The sequence below is a fragment of the Daucus carota genome, chromosome 5, assembly GCF_001625215.2.
Source record: "Daucus carota subsp. sativus chromosome 5, DH1 v3.0, whole genome shotgun sequence".
NCBI classification, from domain to species: domain Eukaryota; kingdom Viridiplantae; phylum Streptophyta; class Magnoliopsida; order Apiales; family Apiaceae; genus Daucus; species Daucus carota.
The window spans coordinates 34,844,107-34,854,589 of NC_030385.2; the positions used below are offsets into that span (position 1 = coordinate 34,844,107).

The window sequence follows — 10,483 nt, forward strand, 5'->3', positions numbered from 1 at the left end:
ACATCGCTTCGTTCTATTTTTTTAATTTTTTGGAATTTTTGGATGAAAAATATCAAAAATTAGAACTACTTCTTTTAGTTTCGGATATATTAGAAGCAAGTTTCAGAATATGATTTTGTTTCAGATTATTTATTGAATATAGTAGCTTGAAAGTTTTAATCTGATTTTGTTTCTATATAAAGGAAAAGCGAGGGGCGTGTAGGTGGCGCCTCTCACATCGTTCCGTTCTATTTTTCAAATTTTCTCATTTTCTAGAATCTTCGGATGAAAAATATCAAAAATTAAAACTACTTTTTTAGTTTCGGATATATCAGAAGCAAGTTTCTGAATCTTATTTTGTTTCAGATTATTTATGGAAGATAGCAGCTTGAAAGTTTTAATCTAATTTTGTTTCAGATTATTTAATTATGGAAAAGAGTAGCACACAAATTTCTCTGCACCTATAAATACCCTATATCTCTGGTGATAATTTTCTTACTCAATTTCTAATTCGGTGGTGCGGTTATTCTGCAACGACAAGTGAAGGCTGTTTATACGGTATTAAAAAAAAGTTGTGGCAAGTAAAAGTAGTTATAAACCGCTATGTGGGAGTCGACAAATCCAAACACGGGAGAAGAATATATACTTGATATGATATTGATGGATGATATCAATAAATTAACTTTTAGTGATGTATGTTTGTTGGTTATTCTGTTATAATATTTGTTTTGTTCATCGGACATGTTTGTTGTTGTTAATTTTTATAAGATTTACTTTGTACACAGGAAAAAATTATTCATGCATTATCTGTTTGCTCCGTTCAAGCAACTTTTAAATGAAGACTATTCATACAGTATCAAAAAATAAAGGTTGTTACAAGTAAGGGTAGTTATAGACCGTTATCTCACGGATATAAATAGATGTTTTTGTGCACAATCAATCCAAAAAAAAAATGGAAGAAGGTGACAATATAAGAACATGATTACTTTTTAAAAAAACACAAATAAAATTAAGATTCATCGTGCTTTAAATTGTTAATTACGTGTAGAAATTTATTTTCATTTTTTCAACATGAATTATAGTCCAATTTTGCAATTTAATATATTAGTATTGGTATTACATCAAGATTTTTATAATATAAAACTTATTTTATCATACAAGTATTAATTTTTAATCTTTAATATACTTTTTATAGACAGCCACAAAATTATTGCATTTACAATATTAATATTAAATTATCAATATAATTTTTGTAACTCAACTAAGTTTTGTTAAATGTAGGCAGATACCTGTCAAATTTTTTATTTTCCGCCGAACAACCACAATATTCCGGATTACAATTTTAAGCTACATAATTCAGAACAACAATAAAAAAATATCACTTACCTGCATTATTGTTATCGTGGGAAGAGACAAGTCACAAGAGTGTTGAAGTATATGATCCCCTGTTTTTAATTCTCAATAGTTATTTCTGTCGGGTGTTGATGAGGATCACACAAAGACTCAAGTGGGACTCTTCAATCTTGTGTTGTGTCATGTGTGTATATACATTACTTACACATCTTCATTATACATGCAGCTACATGAAAGCTATAAAATATATATTTACTATCTCTATGTGTCCAAAAATGAGATGTGCATTGTTAAACTCGTCCATCAACTAGCACTTTAACGTGTCAAAATCTTATTGTTGTTCTGTCTCAATCCAACCATCTGTATTCCTTAAATCAATCACAAATATCTCTAAGGCAGCCGCCGCTTCAGAGTTTTTATTTCATCAATTTAAGCTTCTGGGTCACTGCAAAAATCTAAGCTCTGTTTCTCAGGTGACTATGATTTTTTTTCCCTCTGATTTTCTTGATTTTATTCGGTAAATCTTGATTTTTTTTTTATTTGGGTGTTTGATTTTATATTTGGTGATGACCCTTCTTGAATTTCTGGTGTTATATGATTTGTAGATGCTTGTTGGTGTTATATGATTGGAATTAGTGTGAACAAAGTGAAAAGAGTTTGAATATGTACTAAAATTGAGTTAATTGAATTGAAGGGTAGTCTTGTGCTGGATTCTTGATTATCTGATTCGGGTTTAGGGTTAGAATTGAATTGAAATTGTATTATTGTTAGATTTTGTGTGTTTCCATTAACCAGGATCTATTGGTGTACACAACTATGTGTTATTCTGTTTGTCCCAATTTGGTTTTGTAAACAGTGGTAAATTTTGATTTAGGAGCAAAGGGGAATGAGAGAAAAATTCTTTTAATTAAGCTGTAATCGAACTAAACACGAGGTGCATATCCACTCAAAAGTAGGGGTTTGAGAAGGTACTACGTATGCAAACCTTATCCCTACTCGGAGTAAATAGGTCCACCGGTTTTGCTAGAAATAGAAAAGAAGAAAAACAACCAGTTCTTGCTAAACAGGTTTGTTTGGAAACCTTAAATACTTATTACTTTCTGTTGGTGATTCACCAACCCCTGCACCATATTCTCTCTTTTTTAGATGAAAAAAAGTATTTGCCATTGGGAAAATAGATTTTTTTGCCACCCAACTTATTATTTGTTTAGAAACCTACCACTGAACTATAATTTTTTTCTTTTTTGCCACTAATGTTAGGTTCGGATTTTTTTTTTGTCACTAACGTTAGGTTCGGATTTGATTATTAACACTATGTTATTCTTTTTAGATTTAATTGCATTTGGCACCCCTTTGATTTCAGTATGTTGCACATTGCACCTAATAGTTTTGGAATAAACACTATGCAGCCCCTTACTTTTAACCCGTAGACACTTTGCACCCTTTCCGTAATCTTCTGCCGTTCCCGTTAACTTTTGAAGGGGCATTTTGGGAAATTTTATTATATTCAATTAAAATCAGACTTTTATTAAATTTTCCGACCATTTAAACGATATTTTTCGGAAATCTATTTTTCAGTAGTCTGCAATATAATAGTGATCTGTGTCTATATCTTTATATGTAGTACTCCATATGTGTCCTAGGTAGTTTATCTTAGAGGACGAGAGTACAGATTACTGTATATAAGGGACATATTAGATGACTGTATATAATGTTATAGACACATATCATATTACCATAATATTGCAGACTACCTCTATGTTTTTATAATGCTAAAAAAATAACATATTGTTAATAATCAAATCAAAACATAACGTTAGTGACAAAAAAAATCCAACGTTTTTTTAAGGAAAAATAACCAACATTAAATTTTATTCAAAAAAAATAAAATAAAATAATTTTTGAAATTTTTTGGAGTCTCAAAATGCGTGTCCAACTCTCGTCCTCCAAGGCAAACTACCTAGGACACTAAATAAAGATATAAACACATATCAGATCGCCATTATATTGCAGACTAACACTATATTTTAATAATACTAAAAAAATAACATAGTGTTAATAATCAAATCCGAACCTAACGTTAGTGACAAAAAAAAGTCTGAACCTAACATTAGTGACAAAAAGGAAAAAAATTATAGTTCAGTGATAGGTTTCTAAACAAATAATAAGTTGGATGGCAAAAAAATCTATTTTCCCTTTGCCATTCTATTAAAACTATAGGCAAAAGCATAATTCTTCTTTTTTCATATACCGGCTTTGTCTTGTCCATGCCGATGGCTTACTCTAATGGTCCTTCCTTGAGGAAGTAAAGAAAAAAGAAACATTTTTCTGCCTCCAAACCGCATGTTAGATATTTCCACAAGTGGATATTTTACTTAATTATGTTTTGAAGCGATCATGGACCATATGGTAGTTCTGTGTGCTATTTGTCGGTAAATCTATTTTTTTGTGTTACTAGTTTCTGGAATATGAAGATATTTTATAAGGATTGAGTTACTAGGGAATATATTGGAGATTTAATAAGCATCACTTGTTAGTTGTTACTACTTGAACACTTTTCTGTTTCTAGCTCGTCTTTTTTAAATATTTACATTATATAATGTTTCTGTTAACGATAATTAACAATTTCATCTACAATCATCAACATGACTGATTGTTTTTATCTAAACTTCTGTAAAATATCTTTCATATGATATTTTATTATTTTACTTGTCCTGTTCCAGTAGGCTTATCCTTGATTGCTGATATTGCAGTTCATTACTTACTGGCATGATGCCTTTATTATTAAATGATAAACTTTGGGAATTGAATATGCTTGATGTTGTCTTACATATATGCTCCTTTTGTCATGTAATATGATCCTATTGCTGTTTATGAGTTACTTGCCTGTCTTTGAGGGGATATCCTAATTTATGCTTCTATATTCAGCTCTTACAGATTTTTCTAAATCAACTGGAGAATCATTACCTAGGAAAGAAAAGACCAAGATAAAGGGCAGTAACTATCACACAAAGCCTCCATCTCTAAGTGCAAGTGCTCTCTCCGTGGTTACCATGATGAAGGATTAGGAGAAAGCAGAATTTTTTTGAGGTAATTTTCTGCTTCCCTGATTTTTCTATCAACCAGTAATCTTGTACTATCTTCATATACTCATGCATCGGAACACTGTTGCTCTCATACCTCCATGATACTGCAACCCCCACCCAAAAAAGAAAAAAAGAAGAAAAATCTAGATTCCTGGAACCTAATCCTGTTCTTAGATAATTGATTAATTACAAGTTAAGTGTTTTTTGACAAAGCAACATAAGAAACATCAAGTGAAATTCATCATACTACACCTACTTTCACTTGAAATTTCTTATGCCTTGAGAACCTGATACATATACAAGTTGAACTGGCTGAGGTCTGTTATGTCATTTACTTGACACCCGCAAACATCTCCTCTTCAAAATTTTAAAGCGCCTTAAACTATTTGCACATATATTTTAATATGTCATAGCAGCATGACCAAATGTCGGCCTTCTTTGCATTAGGAGGCATTAGTTGAAAACCACACAGCTTTATAATCTGAGAGAATTCGCACTGACGTTTACAGAATACTGATATTATGTGTATCTCGGCCTGTTGAAATTCTTAATTCTCTGTATCTTTGAATTATCTGGATGGTTTGGTTAAGGTACTAGAACCGAACTTTCAAAGTAGGCTAGGGATGAATCCATCATATGTTAGGTTGCATACTTTTACATCTCTAAGGTTATTCTCTTATCCTTTGTTATTTCAGATAATACATGAGCTGTGACAATGTCGGACAAAACCATAGCTTCATTAAATAGCGATCTCTATTATGATATATTGCGACGTTTGGATGGTGCTAGTTTGGCAAGTGCAGCATGTACTTGTGCATCCTTCTCTTCTATCTCAAAAGAAGAGGTTTTGTGGGAAAATGTGTGCTCAACTATGTGGCAATCAACCCACAGGGAAGATGTCAAAAGTTTGATAAAATCCATTGGTGGGTTTAAAAAGTTTTATGCAGATTGTTTCCCCCTTCTTGTAAACAAAGAAGTACCAGAGTTTCGTTGGAGTAGTTATGTTGACTATCCTGATGAGCTGACTGAGGCTGAATACTATGGTGACATGGATGAATTGGAGAATGTTTCTCCATCTGATCTTGTCTCTATCGTAGATATTAAATATAAAGATAAGACAATCTGCTCGAAAGTCCTCTGGGGCATTCCTAATGCAAATGGATTTAATGGCTGGTTTTCCAACTGTCCATTTCGAATTGATCTTCTGGCTTATTCAGATAGAGATAATGACGATACTGGTGAAGTCACTCTTTCGGAGACTGATGGTTTGCCACCAGTAATGTCAATGGAAAGAGAGAGGAAAGATGGGAAGCTCTGGCAAGAACTTCGTGCTGGAATCCGACTCAGTTGGATTGTTGTGAACAGAAAACTAAAGCAAGCTGCAAATCTATCGAGTTTGATTCCTCTTGGTGGGCAAAGGCATTGGCCCACAGACAAGGATTTCTTAATACGTTTTGGATCCGTGCTTCCCTCCAAAGACATTATTCCATGGCAAGTAGTAGAATGCATTCTTTTAATGAAGTTCAGAGTGATATACAGTGATGGGACAGGTGAAGGGCAGACAACTTTGAAATTAACAGAACTGAGTATGCAATTGGGAGATGTGGAGGGTGCCCATGTCAATGGTAGAAACAGTTTACTCATCCTGAAGGAATCCTTAAGCTGCCCTCGGAGCAAGAATTATAGCGAGGTCCTAGAATCTTACAAGTTATACTCAAAAGCACAGAGTGAGCTAAAAGAGGAAAAAATAAGAAATGAAAGCATGTTAGATAGACTTTGTATACTAAGTGGAATTACTGCATTTGCCACATTTTGTTATTATATGTTATGAAGCGGACGTTGTCCGTTTAAGCTGAATGATGTCAGTCTGTACATGTTCATGTGATCTTTGACGTAAAATTTCCTTTTGATCTATTAATAAGAAACCTGCAGATTCAGTGTATGGTACCTGTGAAATTCATCTGGTGCTTGCTTCCATCAGTTTTTCAAGTTATACTTTAGAGGAATTCTTGTATCTCATTGTAGTTTGTTTCTCTGCTTGATTGGACCAATATTATCCACTTAGCCTCTTGCTGCTTGCACGTCTAACGTTAACTCGGTCGAAAGTATTACCTGTTAATTCTTTTTCTAAATGTCTCTGGTATTTAAGTGTACATGGTTCATATATTGCTCACAGATTTTAACTCGGTCGAAAGTATTACCAGTTAATTCTTTTTCTAAATGCCTGGTATTTAAGTGTATACAATTCATATATTGCTCACAGATATTTTAACAGAATGGTGAATTTCCTTATATTATCAAACATTTGCCACAAAATATCCTGCCTGCCGCAGCTAGAAATACTGGCAAGTGAGACTATGTGGGTGTTTGGCTAAGCTTCTTGGAAGAGCTTCTTGGCTTCTTTTACCACTTTAAGCAGCTTCGACTTTTTACAGAGTGTTTGGCAAAAATAAGCCGAGGTGCTTTTTTTGGGTTTTTTAAGTCACAAGCTGGAAGTAAGGATTGCTAGCTTTTTTTGAGCTTTTTCAGTATATGCATTTTATTATGAAGTTTTAAAAATTTTAATATGTAACAAACTTTATTTATTAATAAACTTTTTATTTATTTTAATAATTTGAATTTTTTTTAAATTTATAAATTTAAATTACCACACTCTCAATTGACTTATAAACAAAAGTTATCCAAACACTTTTAATAACTTATAAGTCAAGTTCACTTATCACTTTTAATCCACTTCTTTATTTTAAGCAATAAGTCACTTCTTTCAAGTTAAGCCAAACCGGCCCCTATATATCAGGATAATCTGTACTTCAACAAGGATACAAAAGTGACTAACATGTAGGCAAAGCTCAACATATCCAACATAGAATTCCGGGATGATTTATAACCTGGCTGATGCCTGAACAAATGAACGCCTTAATTTCAGGTTTAAACTATATGAAAGTCTGACATCATTAACCAAGTAGTTCTGTTTTTCGAGAAGAAAACATAAAGAATCTAAGTAGTTGCCCCTATCTGGAAGAAATTCACATGTAACTATGTAAACAAACTCCATGGCTAGTCACACTCTCCAAACGTATTAGAGATTGAGACTGTAAAATCAACTAATCAGTCTTCTGTTGGTGATGTCCTGCAAGCCATGCCTTTGATAACATGTCGGCACTGAAACCTGACGAAGAAAACCAATTATATGCAGCTAATTTTTTTGAGTCACTTCATGCTTCAAAGATAATACACACACACTCGTTAACTTGCATTGTACATCTGCTTAACCATCCTACAAGTGCCCCAACCCACTGTAAGCCAAATGAAGAAAATTGTAAACTGACACTAGACTGCAATGCAACTGCATGCATATAGACAGCAAGAAACCATATGCAAAGCTAAAGAATTTAATTTCCAGTCAGCAACTTCAACTTTCAGAAGGTCTAATGAATGCAGAACATTCCCAGCCTCCAAAATACAAAAACATGAAATTTTAATTTGATGCATAAAAATTATAACTTCGAAGTACTATGATAACATGAATTGTCTATCTCGAATATGATAAATGGTGAAGTGAAATGGACCCAAAGAGGTGAATTAAATGATTTAATTGAAATAACAAACATGTCAAATCATAAGAGGTAGCTAGGCAATAAATCATGAATTAAATAGGATACTAGGTTGAAAGTTTAGTGTTACCGGTAAAAGAAAATGTGCTTAAACACAAGATAATATATAAATGTTAACTTTCAATTGTAAAAGATTCTTACCAGATTAAATCATCTGAATTAGTATCTACCGAGTCAGTAGATATTGCATTCAGGGAACCGCCACATGGAGCATTCAATTCCCTATTTTGGTTTCTGCACTTAAATCTCAATCTTAGCGGCAGTATCTGCAAGTAAAAGAAAAAATCACATTACTTGGTGTGACTACAGAGTTATTGGGCGGGAACCATGGCCTGACCTTGAGGATAGTCCCTGAACTACAAACTTTTAAAATCTGTAGCTACTGCAAGAATGTACATTTCCTTCGACTCCTTAACATTGTTGCTTACAAAATAGGCTAGTGATCAATTATAGAGAGAATAGGCTCAGTTGACTTTGCAATAGCTATGATTTTCGTTTCATCACTTACCTTCTTGTTGTATTTATAATCTCGCTTGGGAAGAAAATGCATAGGCTGACTGAAAGAAACGGGAGCTTTGACCAACAGAAACAACTTGGTAGGGCCTAAAAACAACATATATTGCTTAGGTTCTAAGAGTTGACATGATAAACTTCTACATACAAGATCCTATTACATACCTGCATAAGAATCTGATCCAGCACTCTTTGAGACCAGAGTCCTAATAGCCTGTTTATTACAACCAAGACACATGAGCAAATATCACACGAGCAAAACAACAGTGTGAAATTAATTCTAGTTCACCTTTCTAGAGAGCCCTTCCGCTGCTTTGCTTTTCAAAAAATCACAATCACTTCCTGATGCAACCTTTCCATGTGAAAAACACAGTTCATAAACATGTTGAGGCCGCACAGAACTAGTTCCAAGAACCAAAATGACTCCCTTAATATCAGGGATCTCAGTGATCACCAGCTGCAGAGCACTTTGAATATTAGACACATTTTTCATCAACTTTTCGAATTTCCTTATTCCCATTCTCACTTCCCTTTTTCTCCCAGCATGCACTCTTCGCAAAGATGCCTTCATATCAGGTTGAGCAATAATTGCATCCTATAACTGAAGTTACTTAGGCCATAAAGAAATGTTACAAATGCCACAAAACAAACCACTTCCACTCATAATTAACATACCAAATCCTTATACTCCGAATGCAATGCATCAAATTCGAGACTAATATCCTGCAAAATGCTGGCAGGCGAAAAAGAAGAGTTATCAGGCACAGTCACAGTTCGAAACCAAGCCAAATTCACAATCCCTGGCTACTGAGTAATTTACGTGAAGTAATAACTTTTTTGATTGAATCAATTAGTCAGGTTCGGAGATAAAGAAAAAAATTGTTATAGTAAAACAAGACAAACAAAAGACAGCGATGTATCAAGCCCCAAATACTTCACATTGTAAAGGAAATGATAAAGCCAAAAAGGCCAAGACTAATTCAGTTAGGAAATCCAAAATTGGAATAGTACGCGAGAAAACGTCACTATATACGAAATCTAAATACAGCTACAAATGCACAAATTGACTAATTATCAAATCTCAGTGATTACATTTCATCATAAGAGCATAATTCAATGCAACCACAAGTCCACAGGTATAATGAGAATCGTAAAATACTCAATTACTGATAAAGAACGCTAATTACTTAACGAGTTTACTTTACAAAAATCACTTAAAATAAGAAATAAAACGTAGCCTTAATATATATATAAGTATAGAAAGAGGGGACATACGAAGGTATTTGTTGATGCATAAAGAGAATGAAGCCGAGAACATCGATAACGACATGATATATAACACATCTGTCCAGAGACTCCGCCGCCGTCTCGACGTTGCTGAACTCGATCTCCGACCGTCCTTCGCCCTCCATCTCCGGCGACTTTCAGAGTTGAGTCTGTTTGGGATTTCAAATCGGGGGTTTGAGCGGGATGGGTATTTAACATAGGGGCTGTTTATTTGGGCCTTTTGGTCCAAAACCGATGATGATATTCTTTAGACATTTATTGGATTCGGATTTAGAAGAAGGCATTTAATTCAAATAATTTAAAATTCATTAAAATTTTGAGTATTTTAAATTATGTTACAAATTAGAATTATAAATTATTATTTAAAATCGGATGGTATCAATTGAGATTATTTAAAATTTAATAGTATTCAAAAGATATCTCAATATATTTTTAAGTTTTTTGAAATCCCATCCAAAATCCATTAGAGTTTGAAGTATTGTGCTTAAATTTTGAAAAATCTATATCAATTTTGCGGAATTTTATCAAAAATTCTCACAAAATCAAAATTGCATACAATTCATTAGAATCTATAAATTAAAAACAATCTATTATAATTTCAATTGAATACACCCCTAAATTTAAAAATATGATTCAATGAAACTCAAATTG

At 33.2% G+C, this 10,483-nt stretch overlaps 2 protein-coding genes across 5 annotated transcripts; one reads left to right on the forward strand and one right to left on the reverse strand.

Moving 5' to 3' along the window:
• The first annotated feature begins 1,472 nt into the window (after positions 1 to 1,472).
• Positions 1,473 to 6,360, forward strand: LOC108219984 (probable F-box protein At2g36090). Of its 3 annotated transcripts, XM_064094373.1 has the most exons (4): positions 1,473 to 1,805; positions 2,207 to 2,399; positions 4,261 to 4,422; positions 5,114 to 6,360. In XM_064094373.1, the coding sequence occupies exon 4, from the start codon at positions 5,134 to 5,136 to the stop codon at positions 6,247 to 6,249; it is 1,116 nt and encodes a 371-aa protein (XP_063950443.1). In that variant the 5' UTR covers positions 1,473 to 1,805; positions 2,207 to 2,399; positions 4,261 to 4,422; positions 5,114 to 5,133; the 3' UTR covers positions 6,250 to 6,360. The 3 variants fall into 3 exon arrangements, with proteins under 3 accessions (XP_063950443.1, XP_017249086.1, XP_017249088.1); XM_017393597.2 differs by lacking the exon at positions 2,207 to 2,399; XM_017393599.2 differs by lacking the exon at positions 2,207 to 2,399 and having other exon boundaries at positions 4,270 to 4,422.
• Positions 6,361 to 7,314: 954 nt separating this feature from the next.
• On the reverse strand, positions 7,315 to 10,183 carry LOC108220930 (uncharacterized). 2 transcript variants are annotated; one of them, XM_017394828.2, is made up of 7 exons: positions 9,821 to 10,171; positions 9,221 to 9,278; positions 8,835 to 9,140; positions 8,711 to 8,759; positions 8,541 to 8,635; positions 8,174 to 8,298; positions 7,315 to 7,587 (listed from the first exon to the last, which is right to left on the reverse strand). In XM_017394828.2, exons 1-7 carry the CDS (start codon positions 9,955 to 9,957, stop codon positions 7,527 to 7,529), a joined length of 831 nt encoding a protein of 276 aa, XP_017250317.1. In that variant the 5' UTR covers positions 9,958 to 10,171; the 3' UTR covers positions 7,315 to 7,526. The 2 variants fall into 2 exon arrangements, with proteins under 2 accessions (XP_017250317.1, XP_063950345.1); XM_064094275.1 differs by having other exon boundaries at positions 7,579 to 7,714; positions 9,821 to 10,183.
• Positions 10,184 to 10,483: the final 300 nt, after the last annotated feature.